Source organism: Leptonychotes weddellii, chromosome 1 (assembly GCF_054177405.1).
Source record: "Leptonychotes weddellii isolate Sample4059 chromosome 1, ASM5417740v2, whole genome shotgun sequence".
In the NCBI taxonomy this organism is placed as follows: Eukaryota; Metazoa; Chordata; class Mammalia; order Carnivora; family Phocidae; genus Leptonychotes; species Leptonychotes weddellii.
In genome coordinates this window covers 48,667,783-48,690,402 of record NC_138369.1, presented here as the reverse complement: position 1 = coordinate 48,690,402, position 22,620 = coordinate 48,667,783, and the positions used below count along the sequence as shown (strand labels likewise).

At 56.8% G+C, this 22,620-nt stretch overlaps 1 protein-coding gene across 11 annotated transcripts in view; it reads right to left on the bottom strand.

Annotated features, from left to right (window-relative positions):
* Nucleotides 1-367: 367 nt before the first annotated feature.
* Nucleotides 368-22,620, bottom strand: part of IQSEC1 (IQ motif and Sec7 domain ArfGEF 1) — a 354,630-nt gene continuing 332,377 nt past the window's right edge. For 8 of the 11 annotated variants that reach the window (XM_081822785.1, XM_081822787.1, XM_031018152.2 and 5 more), the window contains 9 exons: nt 21,425-21,591; nt 16,656-16,795; nt 16,165-16,194; nt 14,434-14,559; nt 13,107-13,206; nt 10,802-10,963; nt 9,840-10,016; nt 4,560-4,609; nt 368-3,247 (listed from right to left, as the gene is read on the bottom strand). In XM_081822785.1, coding sequence (XP_081678911.1) covers nt 2,702-3,247; nt 4,560-4,609; nt 9,840-10,016; nt 10,802-10,963; nt 13,107-13,206; nt 14,434-14,559; nt 16,165-16,194; nt 16,656-16,795; nt 21,425-21,591 — 1,498 coding nt within the window. In that variant the 3' untranslated portion in view covers nt 368-2,701. The remainder of the gene's footprint in view (nt 3,248-4,559; nt 4,610-9,839; nt 10,017-10,801; nt 10,964-13,106; nt 13,207-14,433; nt 14,560-16,164; nt 16,195-16,655; nt 16,796-21,424; nt 21,592-22,620) is intronic. The other 3 variants (XM_006747299.3, XM_031018153.2, XM_081822788.1) reach the window with 3 other exon arrangements.

Below are 22,620 nucleotides of genomic sequence, written 5' to 3'. Positions count from 1 at the left end.
GGATTGATGAAACCCCACTGACCTGAGCCCAACACACTGTGTGAAGTTGGAAACATGGGGAGAAACGGAATTTGTTCAAGAAGCCCCCTTTCGCTAGATCCGGCCCTGTGACGCCCCAACAAAGCCTCAGGACACACGGATGGCAGCTTTGGAGGTGAAGGTTCGGAATGGCCGTGGAGCACGAAGGACAGCGATGGACAGAGCCCCCCACCCTGGCCATCGGCTTCGCCCTCTCTTCTTTCTCATTAGTGGTTGTCCCTTCGGAAAGGGCAATCTGGCGCCAAACAGCCTGTATCTTTTCTGGAACAACCTCGAGTTTACAGTTAGACTTTACTATTGGTACAGAGGGTGAAGAAAAGCCGACATATTTCATATGTTACCACTTTACTTCAACTATTTGTCAACAGTAACACTGATATAGTTTGCAAATACACAATACATAGAGTGTGGCCTCGCACGACTGACATGCAGTACAATTCAACTGTTCCTGGTCAGAACAACATCCTTTAAACTGCAAGACAGAGAATGCCTCGGGGAGCCTGACTCTGCAGGGAAACCAAGGAATTTAGGAGCCAGCAGGAGCGGGGAGCCTCCCGCCAGCCTGGACCAAATCAGACACACCTGTGCTTCTTACTTCTCTCCTTCTGGGAGAGAAATACGACACCGATGGGAAGATAAAGGTGGGCAGGTTAAAGTCACGCTTCTTCCAAAAAAAAAAAAAAAAAAAGGCTAAACTCTAGATTGCTGTATTTGCTCTCTGTGGAGATTAACAAAGTGCTCGGTTTGCAGATTTGCTGGTATGGTGGCCTTGATGATATGATAAAGGGGTGGGTGGGGAGGGAGACGGGCAGGACCCCCCCCCCCGCTGGCCCGCCAGGTGGGCTCCCCTCGGTCGTCCTGCCATCTGGCCACGGCACGCCACGCCATCCACGGAGCGCGGAGCCCGCGGCCCGCAGAGTCCCGCACTAGCTTCGCCCTTTCTGAAAGGGCTCTCCGCCGGGGCAGGGGCCGTGGGGCAGTCCTCGGGTCCCACGGCTTAGGAGCACAGCACTGGCGGCTGCAGTGGCTCGAAGGGCTGAAACTACAAAGTACGGCCCGTGGGTGACTCAGTCACAGAACCGGACGCCTGCGGCGCCCAGCCCCAGGGGGGCAGATGGTGTCACCACAACACGGAAGCGACAAGAGCACAGCTGAGAGTCATGTTGATGCCCTGGCAGCTAACTGGACCATGAGAAGGCAGCGGGGGGCTTCGCTGGCGAGGGCCGGCACTCGTGGCCGGGGTCAGAGGGGCCACGGTGATGACACGGCGAGGGGGGGGGGTGTTGTGCTAGCACATGGCCACATGGAATCACGATGATCACGGCTACCACTCAGAAAACAAAATGGGAAACACACACACCGCCCTGGGTTGCTACATGCTAGAATCCGCGTTCGGGCTCGGAGCGGTTCCCGGCGGAAACTCGCTCCGGGGCTCGTGCCTGTTGCAGTGGAGACAGGATGAGTAAGTTATGGTGTTGGGGGGACGAGGATGGGAGCTGGCCGTTTTCATGTTGGAGATGGACACTTCTGCCGTGGATGGGTGCCCCCCCTCGGAGGACTCTGAATGAGTGTGCATTAAATCATATGCATATAAAAGAAATATGGATCATGGAAATTCACAGTTATCGCAGCCATTAAAGTGTCTAAGAATCTGTGTAACCAATATCCTCAGACAACCAGTTACTGGTTGTCCCGAGTTGCTACTGTAGAGTTTACTGCATTTTTATCTATTTGCTTACCTGAAATAACAGAGCAGTTATAATACTGAGTACTCATGATAGTTTTCTGTTAATAAAATAAGGATTTATACAAAGCAATATTGGACTTTTTAAACAGTTAGATGCTATGTTACTTGGCACAGTTAGTAATGATCGCATAAAGATTTTAGCCAGTCCTGGAGGGACTTCTCTTCTTTTTATGAAAATATGGAAGTATCTGAATTTGTTCCTAGCATTTACGTTTTTGGTTTACTCTCTCTCACACATTCATGTAAGGTACTGTCTTCTTATCAGGTAAGTGGAGCTCCTTGTAAAGTCTATATTGCTAATTTTGTGGACTGAGACGTTTCCTTTCACACACAAATACTACCTATACAGTATATATATATATATATTTATATATTTATATATTTATATTATATAAAGTTTACTTACGGTATTTTCATCAACCATATCAGGTCTACTTAATTTTTTGCCCATTGTCAATAAAAGAGCAATAAATGCAGCAAGTTCTGGGTTTTTTGTTTGTTTTGTTTTGTTTTGTTTTGTTCTGTCTCTGGTTTTTGTGTCTCGTTTCTTCTTTTCCTAGGCTGGGTTTTCATAGGCGTGTACAGTTAGGGAGCAGAGCTGAGGGCTGCTTTGGGGTGGGGGGCAGTTCAACAGCTACGTGGCCCGTGGCACCGTTTTCAAGGCTGATGGTGGCCGAGGCCCACCCCTGGGGTCCAAGTGGAGGGAACGCGGGACGCCCACGCTAAGTGCGATCGGGAGCTTTGTTCCCACAACATAAGCCCCGTGGGCTCAGGGGGCTCCATCCAGGCCATGGGGAGCGGAGGGGAGAGGTGGAAACACAAGTGCCCCGGGTCTGGTCTCAGGCTGGCCGCCCTGGGCATGACTCTGTGTGGTGTGCAGCTGTTCCAGGGAGTCTGGGACCCCGCCCAGACTGTCTACACAATTGTGCTGATGCCGCTGGGTTTGGCCTTGCTGCTGGTGGGGGGCGGCGGGGCGGGGGGCTGCCCGTGGTGGTGCGCTGCGTGGCCCGGGTGGCCCGGGTGGCCGGCATGGGCCGAGGGCAGCGGTGGGTGGCTGTGCACATGGGCCCCGTAGGGCGGGTGCCCCCCGTGGGGACCGTGGTGGTACTGGTGTGCGTGCTGGCCGTGCTGGGGCGGGTAGTAGTGGTGATGGTGGTGGTAGGGGGGCGGGTTCTGCTGCACGTGGCAGTACTGGGGGCGGTGCCCATGCAGCTGGGCCTGCGGCAGGCCCTCGACAGGCCCTTGGTGCTGGCTGGCCACAGGGTGCTGCGGGTGGGGCAGGCCCGGCGGGTGGGGAGGGGCTGGGGGCGGGTGGGCCTGGGGAGGGGGCTTCCCTCTCTTACTCCCAAATAAGGAGCCCAGGAGGGAGGATGAATTAGGCATAGTCTGGTGTGGGCGAGATGGACACTCTCGTGTTGATGTAGCTCTCCGGCGCATGTGAGGACTGCTAATGATGGACCCCTAAAAAGGAAATTCATAGAAATCAAAATTAAAAGATCTTAAAGCACTTATGCCAGAATGATTTTTTTTTCTTCTCTTTTTTTTTCAATGTAAAAAGTTCACCCACTGACTGCTAAGCCTTAGTTCAACTCACTGGCTGCCGAGGGCGGGGCTGGGTGAGGCTGGGTTAGCGTCACCTCCGCTCATGCTACTGGGGGCCGGCAGGGACTCAGAAGTGGCCTTCGGCTGCGGGAAGTGGGGGTGGGGCAGGGCACGAGGGACCCTCCTGTCTGGTCAAAGCAGCAGCAGCAGCACAAGTGTGACTTCTGCTCTCGTCCTGACACGGAAGGCGGCCCGAGCTTTCGGATCAGAACAACTGGCCTGGGGGTGCCTGTGAGCGGCGTGTGCGGCGTGGAGTGGGGTGGGCTGGTGTGCATGAAGGACCCCGGTCCTGCTCAAATTGCACCCTACGCTCTCCTGGGTCCTCTCCACAGGTGCAAGGGCATCTGCTCTGCCCCGAGGTTTCTGGGAAGCTGGTGGTAGGGACAGGACGGGCTCGGGGAACCTTGTTCTGGGTGGTGGGGCTGCCTAGGCATTTCACTGCAGCTACCTACTGCAAACCAAACAAGGAAAAAGAAGGAAACAAAAAGGTCTGCAAGCTGAGGTTAAGATGAGAACAGTAATATAGAGATGGTTGGAAGATGAATGAAATCTCATGAAATCCACACTGAATTTTTCTTTCTCTCACGGCTCTCCTCCCCTGAGCTAGCTAAGCAAGTCCACACTGCCCTGACTGCAGACACACAGCAATCGAAACTCCAGGAAGGAAGCGATGGGGATGGCGGAGCATGGAAGTCAAGAGACCGGCAAAACCGCCCTGCCCCCGCCCCCCCACCCCCAGGACAGCGTGGGTGGAGGGTGTATGGGTGCCTGGCGGCGGTGCCTCCCACCCAGGAGCAGTGCCGGCAGGTGGGGACCCCGGGGGGAGTGCCGGGAAGCCGGGATGTTAACCATGCTCGGGGGGGGGGGGGGGGGCGGCCACCGGGGACAGGGTTAAGCGGAAACTAAAACACAGAATCCAGAACCACCCCCCCACGGGTCCAGCCCAAACAAGCGGTGAGAGGCATGGGCGACTCTAGGCGACGAAGCTGGCATGCAGCGGGGCGGAGGCAGGCATGGGGCGTGGGGCATGTCTGCGCCCCTGTGCAGTAGGGGCGAGGAGCAGCAAAACAGAACAAAACAAAACGACGGGAAAAAAAAGACAACAGGTATAAACCAAGGATTGGGGAGGCAACACGCGACAGCCAGCTGGACGTAGGCGCTTCCTACTTACTTCCACATTGCTCTCTAGCGATCCCGCACTGCTGCGACGCCCTCGCTTCCCTGCCCAGAACATGCAATACCAGAGGTTAGACGCGGACGCGAGGCCGGGCCGCCGCCGGCGCCGCCGCGGGCCCGGGTGAGATCGGAGGACGGGCTCCGCGGGGAAGCCGGCAGCAGGGCAGCAACGAGTTAAAAAAAAAAAAAGGGGGTGGGTTTCAAGAAAAAAAATTCTTTTTCAACCAGCCCCAACTTCCTACCCCTTCTCCCAGACTGGCAGTCCGCTGGGGGGAGGGGTGCCTCCAGGTGGGGCCCCAGCCGCCTGCCAACAGGGGACGACAACGGGACAGGGGCAGCTCCTCCAACGGCTCAAAACAAACAAAACGTGGTCCTGCACAGCCCTGACTTTCCGTGGATTTCATATACACATGTATATGCATATTCGTACATACATATACATCTCCCCCCTTGCAGGCACGGTGGGGTTGATGGTTAGGAGGAAACTAAACTTGGCGTCCTGTCTTTTCCTCCTGGGGGGCTCAAATGTGCCTCTGGAGACTGTTGTTTGGTTTGTGCAGTGCCCTGGCCAGGGGCAGGAGACAGGGTCAGGGGCTGCTGGGAGGGCCCTTCTATGGGCAGCCCCCCCACCCCGGGATGCTACAAGCATTCCCTCAGCTATGAGTGCTCCCTGCCGATGGCTTTTTAATATCCCCAGCACATGGCGCACAGTAGGCCCTCAGTATAGGTTGACTATGTCAGAGGAAGGCTGTTGTCTTCTTGGTTCTGGATGCCCAGGGCTCACCCTGGCCACCCCAGTCCCTCTGGAGGCTATCTCCATGGATTTCTGTAGGACTTTGAGGCTGGCAGGAAGGGTGGGTGCCCAGGCTTCGGGGTCTGGTCTCCGACTGGCTCTCAGGAAGGCAGATAGGAAGAGGGAACAGAGAAGGGGCCTCCCACTTGACGTTCTGTAGGCTTCCATCTGTGCAGCCCTGGCCATGAGCCAAGCACCTTTGTTCTCGGTCAAGCCCCACGGCAATGAAGGACAGGCATCCATGCCAAGGAGGAGACGGATGCTCTGGTTGGGGGGCTGTCTGGCCCAATTCCCACAGTGAGCAGGATTCACACCCAGGTCTGCCTGCCCACCTCTGGGGCTGGGAAGCTTGGCCATGCTGCCTTCTGAGCTGAACGCAGGCTGAGCCCAGGAGCCTGGAAGACGGAAAGGTTGCTACCTGCCTCTCTGTGGCTCACTGAGAGAATAGGTCTGTGGGTCCATGTCATCCGAGTGTACTGGACTGTGCCTGGGACACAGCCTTGATCCTGGGCGTACAACAGCAGACTTGGGGGGACATCTGGTCCCTTGGCTTCACCTGCCAACCCCCAAACCCGAGTTCCAGCTGGGAGCTTTGCTTGACTCTGGGAGTGAGCTCTGAGAGGGCCTCAGAGCTCGCTCAGGACAGGGCCATGTAGAAGATTAGGGCAACAGGGTTTTCTACCAGTTGCTGAGGACCAGGGAGAACCAAATAGGACCTGGCCCTTATTCCCAGCTAGAAGAAAGATGTAGGTCACGTAGCCTCATCTTTCAGCTGGTGTGAGAAGAGGGCCTGACCTTCTTCTCTTCCTGCTTTTTGTCTCAACACAGTGGTCCAGAGACATGGAGCAGGAGGAGGCCCTTTGGCTGGAGAGGTGACTCTACCTGGCGCTCCTTTGATTTTTTTTTACCTCAGTTTCTGCATCTGTGAAATGGGCACGCCCCTTCCTCTGAGTGGGCTGGACATGAGCATCAGACACTCAGCATATTGTGGCATCATGCAGAAATGCTGACAGTTAGATCTCTGCTGTCTTTGGGGTTTTAAAGTCAGCTCTCTGGCCCCTCTAAGCCTAGAGGACTCCCCTGACTGAAAACCAGGGACAGAGGAAGGCCAGCCCACACCCCCCACCCCCACCCCCGCCAGTGCCCAGCAATGTCTTCCGGCTGGCCTGCTTCTCCCAGTGGGACTTAGGCCAGGCCTGGAGCTAGGTTTGGGGGCTCCATATGGTATCTAGTCTGAAGTAGAACAAAACCCTCTTCCTGTTCCTCCTCCTGCCCCATGTGGGCCAAGACTTCAGATAGTTTTACCTTGGATGTCTTTGAATGATGTTGTTTCTTAGAATTCATCTTTTCAACTTCTGAAATCGGCATGAGATGTGGGGTGTCCCTAGAGGAGCTCTCTGCAGTCCAGTCCCAGAGCCCCTTACTCACAGGCACACCCCACAGACACCTGCTCAGCGTAGACCCGTGTCCGGGGCTGTGCACACATGCACACACCATGTACTAACGGAGGTGAGGCGTGCCGGGACAGTGGCTCCTGCCCATGCATCCACACTATCCCTCACCTGCACTCTCACTCCAGGTAGCCTCCCTCTCTCCTGGGATCCTGCACCAGCCACAGGTGAGCCCCACCCAACCCGGTGCCTCTCCTAGAGCCAGATCAGGCCCTGCCAGGCCAACCAGGGCCAGGATCAGGAACCATATCCGGAAGGGGTTCCCAGCATGGCTCTTCACAGCCTCCCCCTGCTCCTCAGTGTTGGCACGGGATGCAGCACGGGCTCTTCACCCAGGGTCTCACCCTGTGGCCCTTAACAATGCTGGAGGCCGAGCTGGTGCTGCTTTGGCCACTGGCTGCCAGGAGCCACCAACTCTCCCCTGAGGGGGCTGAAGTGGTACAGGACCTGCAGGGCCCTGGCTAAGCCCTGGAGCAATGACAGGGGCAGGCGGGTCCTATGGCCTCTGGGAGACATCCTCTTTCTGGAGACCCGTGCTGGGTAGCTTGACCGGGAAGGGCAGGAGGATGGGGGGGGCTTGGGGAGAGTGTCCACCATGACTTGACTGATCTGGGCCAGGGGCTAAGGCCCAGTTACACCTGTGTCCCTGGTCCTTGCAGGTCCTCGATCTCAGGCCGGCAGGACTCTGGTGCCACTGAATTGAGCACGGGGTCCCGGGCGAAGGAAGACCATGTGGGAGGTGTTGGGCAGCTCTGAGAACGTCAGGGGCTCCTAGAGGTCTCCTCGCGGGCCAAACTGTAACTGCCTCTTGGGTCTCCAAGGTCTCCGTCTGAGGTGTGTCGTCTCCTGGGATGCTGTGTGATCGTAGGTCACTCTCTCGCAGCTGCTCTCGGAGTGGTGACGTGCCAAGCGCTGAGTGCCCCGAGGCCTTGCCTCTTCTCCACGAGCTCATCTTGGTGAGGGCCACGATGGGTGCAGTGACGCTGCCTCCGGAAAGCAGCAGCCCGACCCAGTGCAGGACAAGGGGTTCCTTGTCTCCAGCCGCTGCGCCCAGCGTCTTCCGGGATGGCTGCCGACACCGGCCCGTCTCCCCCTGGAGATCCCAGGTGGCCCATTCCTAGTCTGGGGCGAGGGCAGCTGCCAGCACTCCTACACCCCTTGCCTCGCCCTCCAAGCTTCCTGGGTAGAGGGGGCTTTCTTCCCTGCGGATTCTTTTCACTGTCTCCCGGGAAGACTCCATCCCTAGAGTTTTTCTTAGCTCAGAATGCCCAAATGACAGTGGCAACAGGAACAATAAATGGAAAGCAGCCGAATCTCAGAGCTCTGTCTCTCACGTGGCCATGGGCCTGGGCATGCGGCTCTCCCTGACCCCCAGGAGCAGGAAGAGATGTGGCTGGTCATGAGGGCCATCCCGGCCATGGTGGGAGCCTCAGTTTCAACAGAGCCACAGTTACCCTGAGGGGCTGGACAAGACCCCTCAGCCCTCCGGGCACTGCATCAGGGACCAGAGAGGCCAGGGCTTACCCACTGCACAAACTCAAACAGAGGCCCCAGCCCCCAGCCTGCGGAGGCCCAGAGCAGTCCAGTTCTGTTTAGCTGGGTTTAACAAGCCATAGGGAAAACCAGTGGTTCTCAACCAGGGGCAGTTTTGCCAACCAGGGGTGATTTTTGTGTCCCCCGCCCCCCAACCCCCGCTGCGGACACCTGGAAATTTCTGGAGGCATTACTGACTCTTATGACCGAGGGAGGTATTCCCGGCATCTCGTAGGTAGAGGCCAGGGATGCTGCTAAACATCCTGCAGGGCGCAGGACAGTCCCCCACAGCACTACACGTCAAGACTGCAGGGGTTGAGAAACTCTGGGTTAACCCTCATGCTGGCAATGGATTTCTGATTTTTACTATGGAAAAAAAAAATATGACAAGACAAAAAAAGGCAAAGGAAAAAAAAAATCCAACTCAAAAAAAAAAAAAAAGAAGAAAAAACAAATTTCTGGGCAATGACTAAGCTGCAGGGAGGCAGCAGTGCTGGTGGGGCAGGGGAAGGATGGGGTCCCGGGCAGGCTCCCGTTGCAGGGCCCAGAGCTGGCCGCGGGGTAGTGCCTGAGGCACGGTGGGCTGGTGAGCCCCCAGGAGGGGAGGGGGCTGATCGCGGCCCGATGGGGTCTTCTCCAACAAACCAGGGCCTATAATCAGGCTCCTAGGAGAAGCTGCCTGGCTAAACAGGGGGCGGGGGCCGTCCTCCACGACTCCTCTGACGGTGCTGTGGGCCAAGCAGCCTGGAGCAACACTCGCTCAGAGGACCTGGCCAGGTGAGGGCCGCCAGCAGAAGCCCCCTGATGCTCTCCGTGCACCCCCCGCCCCGGGAAATCTGGGAGGCTTGAAGAGATGCTGCTTGCTTGGGTATTAAGAGGCTGGCAGCAAATAAACACACACAGAAACAAAGAAACAACAACAAAAATCACAGTTCTGCCAGGGCTCTCCCCCTGACATCCCAGGGGCAGCTGCAGCCACCGGCTCTGGGCTGGATGGGGGCCTGGGTTTCCCAAGAAGGGAGACCGCTGTGAGGGAAGCAAGACCAGGGACAGCGGGGAGAGGGGGTCTCCAGACACAGTTTAGGGGGCTTCACTCCATTTCATTCATCAGCATAAAACACAGGGACGCAGCAGCACAGAGGACAAGGGACACATCCATCAGCGGGGCCTGGCTCGCTCTGTGTGAGAGCAGTTTCCGGAAAACAAATAAAAGAATAAACAAAACCCCTACAAGGAGAAAGGGAGAACGGGGGTAACCTCCTGGCTGTTCTGCCTTAACAAGTGGGTCCTGTTGCCTCTGGCCTTCAGGGGACGCCCACTCTGCGTGGTCAGATGTTGCTACGGTTTGGGGACGGTCACCGGAAGTGCTCCGTTTGAGCCCTGCTGCCACCACCGGCCGCCACTGCAGGCCCTTCCCGGCGCACCACGCGTGCCCCAGCTGCCTGGTCCGAGTCCCGCAGGCGCTGGGCTAGGAAGGGGGACCCGGCCCGGCTCTTACCCGCTTCCGAGAGGTCCCTCAGGGAGCTGCTGAGGGCGCTGCGCTTGAGGCCCTCCCCGCCCGCGTAGCTGTCGTCCAGGCAGGCCCGGCTCAGCGTCCCGTTGCCCGACTCCTTTTTGAGGCTGGAGCACTGGGACATGCTGGGCCGCACGACGCCCTTCTGCTTCTCGAGCTCCGCTAAAACAGAGGGGGCGAGGGACCGGTGAGGGGAGCACAGCCTTGAGGGGACAGCCCGGGGTGGGCACGGGACCAGGGCCCTCTGTGCAGGCTTGGCAGCAGGCCCAGCTGCCGTCTGCCTGGCATGGGGAGAAGTCGGGGCCCAGGGCTGTCTTGGGAAAGAGAAGGTATGAATGCTGCCTTTCACAAAAGGGAGCTGGAAGGAAACCCTGGAAGGGAGGCTGGAGAGGCGTGGGTCTTGGGTCTGCAGGAAAGATAGTCACTTTGCAGGCCTGAGGGCCGACAAGGAGACTGACTGGCCTGGGCCTGCAGATAAGCGAGGGGTAACCTGGCCTTGCCCTGGATGGGGGTAGCTATGTGTCTCTAGGGAGCGAGGCTTGGCGCCAGGAGAGGGAAGGATTATAATCAGCTTTGATGGAACCCAGGCGATGGGCTCGGCTGTGATCCCATCAGTCACTTGGGCCCTGATGCGGAAGACAGACAAATAATAACCACACTGAAGTGCAAAGAGCTCAACTCCAGAACTCCGGGAACGCTTGTCTCATGGGGTGACCAGAGAACTAAGGCCCTCGAAGGACATGCCGCGTGGTCCCACAGGCAGGATGGGCCTGGGCCGCTGAAGCCCCGGCTCTCACAGGGAGGCCTCAGCTGCCCTCCCCATGCCGCCACCTCTGGCCCGGGCAGATGGGCTGTCCTGTCACAGGGCCGTGGGAAGGACAGGCGAGGCCTCACAGAGTCCCCAGAGATGCTGCTGGCTCTTCCTCTCCAGGGGGCCTGCAACTTACACTCTATCCTGTGCTTCTCCATCTCCTGCACTTCCGCGATGGACTCCCGCAGGTCATCGGTGAACTTCTTCCGGTCTTGAGGATTGGGAGCATTAAAGTTTATTAACACTTTGATGTCTGCTCCGGGGACAGCAGACGTGAGCCGGATGCCATTGGGGTAGTCTGCAAAGGAGGAGGAGAGGAGAAGAACCCATGGGTCCCCATGTGATCTCTGCAATCTCCCTTCTGGTCAAGAAAATACTAAGAAGTCTGAGAGCCAGGCTCTCAGCGGACGTGTCCAGCCGGGAAGGAAAGGCATCCACAGCGCAGACCACAGGGACTGCCAGGAAATCCCCATCTCCCGACCTGGGTCCGTGTTGTTCCGTCTATAAGTTGGGGGCAGATAGGGCTGATCTAGACAGAGGCCACGGCCCCCATTCTTCCTCAGCCTGAAGGTCATGGAGACTGGACCCTTCAATTCAACGTCCTTGGTCACTGCCTGAAGTTTGAGAGAGTGGCTAGGGGTGGAGTCCAGGAGGAGTCAGAGGTAGCGTCCTATGCTGGGTGGGGAGTTTTATCTGGTCACCTCAGACAATTCTGAGGGTATGCTGAGCTCTGTTCTCTACCAAATGGCCTCTAGACCCTCAGTTTCCTTGGATGCATCCTGGGTGCCCCATGCCCAAGGCACTCTACGCTGAGGGCCATGCCTTCTGCTCAGACCTGTCTGGTGCCACCTCGGAGCTCATGGGGTCTCTGTGGCTTTGGTCCTCTGGCAGCACCTCTCCCCTCAGTGGGTGTTTGCAGGTTCTGGGCTCAAACACCGATCCCACTTTTGCTCAGACCTCGCGGTCAAGGCTGGGTACTCAAATACCTAGAGGCCCAAACATGTTCCCTAAATGTAGGAAGCAAACCACATGAGACCTAAGAGCAACAGAGCGAGTAGGGAGAGGGGCGTGCAGCCCAAGACCACCACATGGGAATGCGGGCCTAGCAACGCCAAATCCCAGTTTTTAAGAGAAGTCAAAAATAACTAAAAGTTTAATGTGAAGATTTAAGTATCAGCTCAATGAATTAAAAAATAAATCTATAAATGGACTATAATATAACTGAGCTGGGACTGATCGAAGGCCACCACTCTAAGATCCATGGTATGAAGGAATGTCCCATAGAAATGTCAGTGTCAGCTCTGGGGCTCCTGCCAGTGCCTTGTGTCCAGGACTGAGGGCTAAACCCTGGGAATCTAAAAGTGATGATGGCGCAGCTTCTGCCTGAGGATTCAGTCTGGTGGGGCCCACTGCTGTGAGCATCACAATCACTGCCACTCCTTCCAAGAGGGGGCCTGCTGCTCAGGGTGATGTGGGATGGCGCCATCCTCCCTGGGGCCACCTGGTAGAAACTGAGGCAAGGCAGGCTTCCTGGCCTGGGATGTGGTAGACAGAGCAGGAGGTGGAGAGATGGCAGGGTTGGGGACACAGCAGGTGCCAGTTCCATCTGGGACAGAGAAGGGATCAAGAGCCCCAAATCCAAGCCCTCAGGCCCCAGGGTTTGGGATGGCCCAGCCACAGGTCCCTGGTATTTTCTCAACCTGCAGATGGACAGCTGATCAGATGGTGGCTTGGTGACCTGTCCGAGAGGACGAGGGCTTCCCTGCTGCTGGAGACACCATGACACTCCACAGGCGCAGGCCTCCCCTTGGGTCGGTTCAGAATGGGCAAGGCAGCGGGACCAAACCCCTACCCCCGTCTCAGGAGGCCTGGCTCAGCCTGCAGCTCAGGGACCCCCAACAAGGACAGGACAAAGAGGGAGAGAGGAAAAGGGAAGGGCTTGGGTGTTGGAGAAGGACCAGGTCAACAGAAGAAGTCAGTGGGGGTATGAGCTCCCCCCCAAAATCCCTAGGCCCCACGGCCCACTCATACCCAGAGGAGACTTTTCAGTAGCAGCTAAGAACAAATCCTGTTTCAGGAGCTGTTCTAAGTACTTCACGTGCATGGACTGAGCTGAGTCTATGAGGTAGGCACTTCATAGACAGAGGGACTGGAGCCCGGAGAGGTTACACAGCTGGGCCACACAGCCACTGCGAGTGAGAGCAGCACGTGAACCCAGGCTGGTGACGTGGGAGTAAGAGCATGCGAGGGAGCGCCACCCTGGGGGTCTGTCCTCGGGAACCGGGCGGAAGGGGAGATTGCTGGGGAGCGCAGCGCTTCCTGACTACAGGGCGAGAGCTGCGACGCCGTCTCCTGCCACATGGCGCACGGCCATGCGTGGATGAGCGCCCCAGTGCGCACGCTCGTGGCCAGGCCGCGGCAGGCCCCCAGTACAGACTTACACTGGTTCTCGAAGAGCAGGACCTGCATGCCGTACAGGGAGAAGGACTGTCGGAAGCTGTAGGTCACGGAGTTCTTCTTTTTTTGGAAGATCTTGGTAACCTGGGGGTAGCCGGAGACAGAGGCTGAGTCCCATCATGTTCACTGCACAGATGCAGCTCTGGGAGCTCAGGATTCTAAGTGGGCCTAATGTCAGAATGCTTTCAGCAATTCAGAGGTCAGGGAGGCCTCTGGGGCAGGAGAGAGGGCTGTGTGCCCATGCATATCTTTGGACAGGGATGCTGGCTCTGATCCTACAAGTCCCAGGTGTCTTCCCAGCTGGCAGTGACACCCCTCAAGCTAGCAGAGAGGTGATGGGCATGGTGGCATGGCACAGGACCCTGAAGGCGCCGGGCCGGGCACTTATGCCCAGGACCCCACCTGAGCATTGTAACTGCCTGAAAGATTAATTTTGGAGGAGAAAAATGGAGGCTCAGAAGTTTGAAGTAACTTGCTTGAGGTCAGGGACTCTTAACAAAGGACTGGAAACCCACAGGTCCAGATTCCAGGCTCAGTAATCAGAGAGGAACAGCTGACTCTCAAGCAGGTAGGGATCAGGGACAAGGGCCTCTAGCAAAAAACCTGTGGCATGCGGGAGAGAGACAGAGACCCAAAGGACAGGTTCGCCCTACTGTCTGCAGGGGCATCTTTATCCCCAGGGGTTAGCACCACCCATGCCACCTTTTTTCCGGGCAGGAGCTCCTCAGTTTCCCTTTGGGGAACTCCCTCTCTGTCACCCTCAGTTCAGTAGTCCTGGGGGTGGGCAGTGACCCAGGCTTAGCCAATGAGAAAGCACTGCACCTGCCTGGCCCCCAGGAGTGGCTTGGGCACGGGCCTGGGATGCAGTGAGACCTTGGCTCGGGCTCTTACGAAGAGAATCCCACTGGCCGGGGATGCAAGGAAAGGGGGCAGGTGAGGCCTGCAGCTGCCAAGGCTGACATTCCCTTCTTGGACAGAAGGGAACCCACACAGCTGAGAGACAGTCCGAAGAGGAGTCCTGCTGACACAGTGGGAGCCTCCGGGAGCAGTTGGGGCTGAAGGCCCAGATACCCCTCTGGGCTTTTCCAGAAGCCAGTGAAGCCCTGTGCTCACTGGCAGTGCTGGGAGTCAGACTCTGCCTCTGCTAACCCAAAGACCGTGGGGCTAAGTCCAGCCCTGTCACCCGCACCCCACCCCCACGGGTGCCTTTCCGGAGCACCGGCAGACATGGCCACACAGAGACCAGAGGCGCAGGTCGAGGCTGCCCTGAGCCGCTCTCCCAGCCACGGCATGCTGTGGGGAACCACATACCACCAGGAGGTCGTTAAACAGGAAGATTTCTCGCTGGTGCAGTCCAAGTTTCTGGGGCTTATTTGGGTCTGGAACCTCAAAAAGCCGGCAGTAGCAGACCAGCCTCCGGTGGGGCAGAGAGAGCACCTGTGTGGGGAGGGAAGCACTGCTGTCAGTCAGCCCCCTGCCCCTCGGCTGGAGCCCAGGCAGCACACTCGGAACCCAGCCTGTGGGCCTGGCATTCGAGAACGCCCTCTCCCGCCAACCGTGCACAGCAGAGCAGACGTGTTTGGACTCCTAGCAGTTCTCCCCTGCTCTTCCTCAGGAGCTCTCCTGAAGGGCCGTGGAAAGCTCCCCTGCTTCTCGTGACACCTCCTTTCCTTTCCTTTCCTTCAGGCGGGTCCCAGACTTCTTAGAGCATCACACTCACATGGTAGCCGCCCCCCCCCCAACAGTGAGAAATTCATGATCCCTGAGTCCCCATAAAGTGCCCGTCACAGACATAAGCCCGGTAGTCTCTGTCAAGGTTTCTTCAGAGAGTGTCTACTCTAGATGAGGAAACTGAGGCACAGAGAGGTTGAGCAACTTGCCTCAGCCACACAACAGGGAAGGTGTAGAGCCGGAAGCAGATTCCGGGCCCCTCCTAGAGAATCCCGACGGTTCTGATGCCCGAAAAACCCTGTCCCAAGTCCTGAGCCAGCTGCCACCACTCTGTGGGGCCTGGCCTGGGCCTCCACTCTGAACATGCCTAGCATGGGTTCACGTGAGCCCCCTGCCTGCCGAAGCCCAAGCTGCTCTCAAGGCCAGGTGCAACTTGTACAGTGTCTAAGGGCTGTGGTGACAAGCCACCTGGGAGGCCCAGTCATGGCTCTGAGAGCACCCAGGCTCACACAAGAGACAGCAAGTTAGTAAAGGGCCAGGACGTGCTGGGTAGTGTCATGGCAGGCAGGGAGGGTCCACTGTGCAACAGGGCCCCTGGTGCAGGGATGCCCAAGCTCAGCACACCCCTCATTTACCAGTTTCTAAACCCACACAGGATAGCAATCCCTTTCCCCAGTCCTCAGATGGGGAGAGAGTGCATGGCCCAGGCTGGGCGCGCTCAGGGAACGGCCCTGTTTGGAGCAAAAGTACCAAGGGGAGAGGATGGTGAGAGGTGGGGCCGGAGAGGCAGGTGAGGGCAGGTCATGGTCATGGCAGCATCCAGCGGTCTCCCTCTGGGGGAAGCTGGGAAGAGGGGGGAGTGGACAGGTTTGTGACGCTGACTCTCGCAGCACGGGGCTGCCTGGCGAGGAGAGGCAGACACAGAAGGCATGTGCCACGTGACTGCCAGGTTAGCTGTGTGTCCAGGTGCTCCTGGGGTGAGCAGGCAAACCTGCTCCAGGCCGTGGCAGTGGATGTCAGGGGGCAGAGCGTGGGTGGGGCGGGAAGGAGCGTCTGTTTCAGGCACAGTGCCTCCGGGTCTGGGGACAAGCCTTGGCCTCAGTGCTCAGCCGGGCTCGGATGAGAGGGAAGGAGACTATCTGCTCTGGCCTGATGGCACAACCCGCCCCCTGCGGCCACAGTCTCTGGGCCTGCGGAGATTCGAGGCTGGGATAATTATGAAAATCAAATTTCTTAGCGCTCCAGAAATTAATTCAAGCAGTCAGAATTGTAGACCTGGGAGCTAGGGGAGGCAGTGATGTGAACAAAGGACACGGGGGCCACCCCCAGGGCGGGATATCAGCCAGAATGTAAAAGCGGAAGGATACTCACACAGCCAAGCCCGTGATGCAAGGATCCAATCTATGCGGGAAACATGAAACAAACAAAGGTATTAATGATCCAAAAAATGCACCTGGGCCTGGAGAGAGCTGACAGGACGACATCCAAGTAGGTAAGCACCCCTCCTGTGGCTCCCATGTCCTCTGTCCAGACATGCCACACACAGTTCTCGCAGCCAGAACTCTGAGGGAGCAATGAAGGCATTCCCGGGCCACCAAGAGACCACTGCACAACTCTGGCTGTTGGTTTCTTAAGAGCCGCAGGCTCTCTTTAAATAGAACCCAGAGCCAATGGTTGTTATTCCCAAATAGCAGGGGCCACCCTACACCTGAAGTAATTCCGCCACCCTGCCCCTAAGGGGCTGGGTTCCAAATGGCATCAAGGCCGCTGTCCGAAGCTGAAGCCAGTGAGGTGGGCCCGGGGTCACATGGAGTGGGGGTGGGTGGGAGTGAGGGAGCCAGGGACGCTGGGTCACCACATACCGGCTTCTTCCCCACGATGAGCTTCTCCACCTTCTGCACCTGGGACACGTGGTCCTCATTGGTCTTCAGCTCCCGCTTGCGAATGCGCTCATAGATCCCGATCAGCATCTCCCGGGGAATGTCCTCACCATCGTCCACACCTGGGCAGGAGAACGGCAGCCAGGTGTCAGGGAGGGCCAGGGCCAGGGCCTGGGTGGCGGTGGCCGCACTCAGCTTCGGGCCCCAGGCTCACCCCTCATTTACCAGTTTCTAAACCCAGTCAGAATGGTGATCCCTTTCCCCAGTCCTCAGCAGAACCCACCACAGCCTCTGAACATCTTCAGTCCATTACAAAGTGTCTCAGAATCCTTCCACCAGGACCAGGCCAGCACAGCCATGCTCCGAGGGCTTTATGCATATCAGCTTGCTAACAGGGCTGCGCCCAAGTTCTTGCTTCACCCCTGACTAGCCATGTGACTGAATCTCTGAGCTGGGGCCAGGATGTGCTGGGTAGTGTCATGGCAGGCAGGGAGGGTCCTGCCATGGGCTTTGAGAGCAGCTTGGCCTTCGGAAGGCAGGGGGCTCACAGGGGGACTCACAGACAGAGGGTCCTATCTGAAGGGGACCACCAAGAGCACCACCGGTGGCTTCCCGGAGATCTTGTGGGGAAGCCAGAGCAGCCCTGGTGTTTCCCAGAAAGTGAGAATTCCGTGCACCTGCTGCTAGCTGTCATTCACGTCACGTGCGCAGAAGCTGGGGGCCCGGCTTTGAACCCGGGTTGCTCTGACAACAGGCACGTACCCTTTCTGCTAAACCCTGAAAAACTGCTGTGAGGAAAACTCAGCCCCACTCAGGAGAGAAACGCAAACCCACACCTCAGACCGCAGGCTGGCGAAAATCCAGGGGTTTGGTAACTGGTGCTGTTGGCGAAGCTCTGGGAAGGGGCCTCTCGCACATTGCTGGTGGGACCGGGGCGTGGGTCCGTCCCTGAGCTGGGCCACTTGCCTGTCACAATTATAAACTCAAACCCCCTCTGGGCCACTGATTACGTTTGGGGGGAATTTATCCTACGGGACAGGATACGCAAAAAGGTGACTCATTGCAGCATGGTTTCCAAATAGCAGAGGACTGGAATTCACCCATTTACCCATTGATAGGAGACTGATTAATACATCACTGCACAGGAGGGCAATGAAATACCACACATGTGCCAGGAAAATGAGCAAGGCCATAGGGAACTGACATGGAAACATTCTCTTAGATTTGTTAAATGAGAAAAGCAAGGTGCCAAACAGACGAGGGTAAAACCAGTCACGCACGTTAGTACTTGCGCGAGCAGAGGGGCTCTGGTCGGTATACCAGGGACTGAATGACCTGGGCACACGGAGGGGTGGGAGGGGCTCCGCCACAGACCCTTCCTACTTTTTTTTTTTTTTAACAGACTATTTTTTTAGAACTGTTTTTTGTTTTGCATGTGTTTTTTACAAGATTTTATTTATTTGTCAGAGAGAGAGCGAGCCCAAGCAGGGGGAGTGGCAGGCAGAAGGAGAAGCAGGCTTCCTGCTGAGCAGGGAGCCCGATGCGGGGCTTGATCCCAGGACCCTGGGATCATGACCTGAGCCAAAGGCAGAGACTTAACCGACTGAGCCACCCAGGCGCCCCTAGAACTGATTTTTAGAGCAGTTAAGTCCACAGCAAAATTGAGGGGAAAGCACAGCGATTTCCCCATAACACCTGCCTCCCCCGCGTCCCACCACCAACCTCCCCCATCAGAGTGGTATATTTATTACAATCAGTGAAACTACACTGACACATCATTCACTCAAAGTCCACAGTTTACATGGGATTCACTCTTGGTGTTGTGCATTCGATAATAAATGTTTAATGGCGCATACCCACCATCGTGGAGTCAGACGGGAGAACGTCACTGCCCTGAAACTCCCCTGGGCTGCACCTACTCGTGCCTCCCTCCCTCCAACCCCCAGCACCCACGGATCTTTTATGTCTCCATAGTTTTGCCTTTTCTGGAATGTCATATAGCTGTGGCCTTTTCAGAACTGGTTTCTTTCACTCGGTAATATGCATTTAAGGCTTCCCCAGGTCTTCTCATGGCTCGATAGCTCATTTCTTTTTAGTGCTGAATAATAGTCCCTTGTCTGGAGGTGCCAGTTTATGTATTCGTTCACCTACTGAAGGACATCTTGGTTGCTTCAAGTTTTGGCAACAATGAATAAAGCTGCTATAAATATCCGTGTGCAGGCTTTTGTGTGGACATATGTTCTCAACTCCTTTGGGTAAATAGCAAGGAACGTGATTGCTAGGCTATTATTTCTTTCTGTTTTTGTTTTTTTTTTTTTAACTATGTGAGGATAATACCCATTCAAAAAAATCAATCTAGAGAATTTAAGAACAAATATCAATAAAATAAAAGCATTGCTCATCCGGCTTCCATGCTGGTGAGCTATTCCTCCCCCACCCATCTTCCAACCCCCCAGAGGTGGTCCTGCTGCTGGACCTACTGGGTGAACTGGGGTGAGCAATTCCAGAGAAAATGTGTCCAGTGTAGGTTGGGTGGGGGGGAAGGTTTCCTCTATAAAGAACAAGCTGGATGTCCACCCAGGTGGGCTTGGGGAGACTAGAGGCCTTCCCCCCACTGTCATGCACCTACTGTGTGATCCTGGGCGAATCCCCTCCCTCTCTGCCTCGGTTACCCTTCTGGAACACAAGGAAGATGGAACAGAACACTCCCGAGTTCCTGGCTGGAAAAGATGGGATTTGGTGGGAACGGCCCAGGGTTAGAAGAGAGAACCAGCAGCTTGCTCCACTGAGAAGTGGGATGATAATGCCCAACCCCCCTGCCCCAGACTGCTGGAATGGTCACATGCAAGGGTGGTACAAACCACAGGGCCACTGACATGAGGGTGGCTGCCTGGCAGTATCTGACCCAGCAACCCCATCCTTCCCCCTGGCTTTCTTTCCTCTTGGCTAATCATTTCTGGCTCCCCCTGTGGTTCCCCATACTGGGCGGTGGTGGGGGGCGGGGTGTCCCAATTACGTGGGTGAGGTTTCCAGGCAGAAAAAAAAATCACAGTCAAATCACAAAGACCCTTAAACTCCCCCGGGGTCGCCAGCAGCATGTCGTGTACAGCCTGCTTTCTGCACCCTGGGGCCACAGAGGATTCTGTGAAGACCAGAATCAGGCTCAGCCCTGTGAGGGGCGAGGTCTAGGGTTGATAGAGGAGCACACATCCCTGCGTGCACATCAAAAGCATCTGCTGGCCGCGCTCTTGTGCTCTGGTGCTGACTTGCGATTAAGGAAGTTCCTAGACTCCTTAGCTTCCTAGAAGCTCTAGCTGAGACCTGAATTCCCTGGGGCCCACAGCACCCCTTAGACCTAGCAGAGGGCCACACACCTTGAGTGCTCAGTGCAGGGAATGGCCATCATCTGGGTGGTCTGAACCAAGCCCTGACTCCCCAGCTGGGAACAGGGGGCAGCCCGGCCAGCTCTGGGTGGGCATCCCATTAGCCGGCTTGTTGCAGGGGTGCCCACCACCAGGGGGCGTGCTAGGACAGTTCAAATCCCAGGAGGGTCCTCCTGTCCTAGGAGAGGGGATGACAGAGCAGGGGCTTTGTAGGAAAAAAAGACAAGAGGAGTACATTTAAAGGGCTCAACAAGCTCACAAACTTGGGACCTGATTTAAACCAGCTTTTTCCTATTTTAAAAACATGACACCCTCAGGGGTGCCTGGGTGGCTCAGTCGGTTAAGTGTCTGACTCTTGATTTTGGCTCAGGTCATGATCTCAGGGTCATGAGATTGAGCCCCATGTTGGGTTCCATGCTGGACGCAGAGCCTGGCTAAGATTCTCTCTCTCCCTCCGCCCCTACCTCCCTCTCCCTCTCTAAAAAAAATGTATGTGTGTGCGTGCATATATCTACACACACATATACGTATACGTACCAAACACCTGACACCCTTTCTAAGGGGACTTCAGCCCGCTGCAGCTGGAGTTTCCCCAGGAGAGGGACATAGTCCCTCCTCTTCCTTCCAGAGACTCCAGGTACACGAGGACATGCTATCCAGCTAACACAGTGCCACCTGGGAGACAGCTGTCCCCTTTTCAATGCCTTTCCTCCACAATGACACCAGGAAGGCCTCCCTTCCCCCCTGCCCACCTTAGCACCTCAGCCTTGGGGCCTGGCCAGAAGCAGCTCTGGTGCTTTCGTCCACTGAATTCATTTTTATAGTGACTGCCTAAGTGTGCCAAATGATACGGGCTTCCTGTTTATAGCGATGATGGAAAGTTCCTCTAAAACACACACACACACACACACACACACAGGCAAGTCGGTTTCACAAGGAACGTGGAGCGTAGGAGAGGGAGGCAAGCAGTGACGGGGACGGGGTGGGCCAGCCCCGCCTGCCCGGGGTACCCAGCACCCGGGCTCCAGACTGCTCCTTCACATCCCCCGATCTGGCCCTAGCGGGCCCTCCCATGCTGGGCCGAACTTTCTTAGGCCTGGCGCCCCCTCTCCACCTCCACCTGTCAAACCCCTGTGCGTCCTTCCTCCACAAGTGAGGTTCGTGGCACCACGAGACCCAGTCTGTGCTCCCACTGCACGTGTCGCTGACTGTCATGGCTGTCAGCACTCCTCAGGGTCATTTGTGCCGTGTTTGTGGAAGGACGGGGTGTGCGGGAGCCCAGCCCCCCCCGGCTCTGCCTGTGGCCTGGCTGGGCACGTGCTCTGAGGGACGGCTGTACGCCAGAGCCCCGGGCCCAGGCCGGCTCACCTCGCAGGTTCTTGACGAAGTCCTCCAGCTTCATCTTCCGCTCAGGTTTGACGTTGGGGCTGTACATGTCTGTGTTGAGCAGGATGATGGCGAACGCCAGGATGAAAATGGTGTCTGGGTTCCGGAACTGCCGAACCACCCCGGGGTTGCAGATGCAGTACCGCTGGCTGGGGGCCGGGAGAGGGAGCAGGGTTAGGACCTCTTCAGTCAGGGCAGGACACAGGTCTGCCCCTCCCTCAGGACGGCTGCCGCTGCCCGGGCCCCGGCACTAAACAGCTGAGGCTGGCCACTGCCCTCGGAGCCTCGGTTTGCACATCTGGTCAATGGGGGTAACACCTGCTCCTCCTTACGCTAGTTACAACTCAGCCATCTGTCCTCTAGCTGGCGATAGGGGGTGGGGTGAGGATCGCTACTTCCTGAGGCTGCTGCTTCCTCGGAATTGGATGCAGCCCAGAAGGTGACCAACTTCGGGCCAGTGGGGTATGAGCAGATGGGATGTGGGCACCTTTAAGGATGTACCTTAAAGGGCAGAGTCCACTCTCTTCCCCTGCCTGGAACAGGGATGTGATGGCGGTTGTCGGACATGCTACCTGGGACCCTGAGATGAAAGGAGCCTGGCTCAGGTAGGGGGTGGGTGAGGGGGGCAAACTGGAGAAGAGGAACCATGGGGCACCATGACTAAGGCAGGAGTCATCGGAGCTCAGACGACATGGGCTTCACTCCTGTCTTCTCCATTAGTGCCGCCACCTCCAGGAAGCCCTCCTGGAAGGAAGTGCCTGAACAACCCCCTCCCAGGGCCCCAGAGTTGTCCTCCTGTTGTGTCCTCATTCCCAACCTTGGTCCCACCACTGGTGATGAGCCCTGAGGGCTGGGTCAGTGGCTGACTCGTGTCTCCCACACCTAGCGTGGGCATGGAGGATCTTACCCAGCCACTGTGCACACAGTCCTGGGAAGAATGACTGTGGGGTGGGTAGCTGACCTTGATTGTGGGCTCTCTGTTGTGCCAGGCACTGGGCTAAGTGTGCCCACACGCCCAAAGTGGTTTAGTCCTTCCACCAGGTAGGTGCTTTTGTGATCACCACGCTATAGGCAAGGACGTGAGGCACAGAGAGGTTAAGTTACCCATGCAAAGTCACATAGTACGTGATAGAATGGGTGTTTAGAGCTAGGCCATCTGGTTCTGCAGCTTGTGCTCT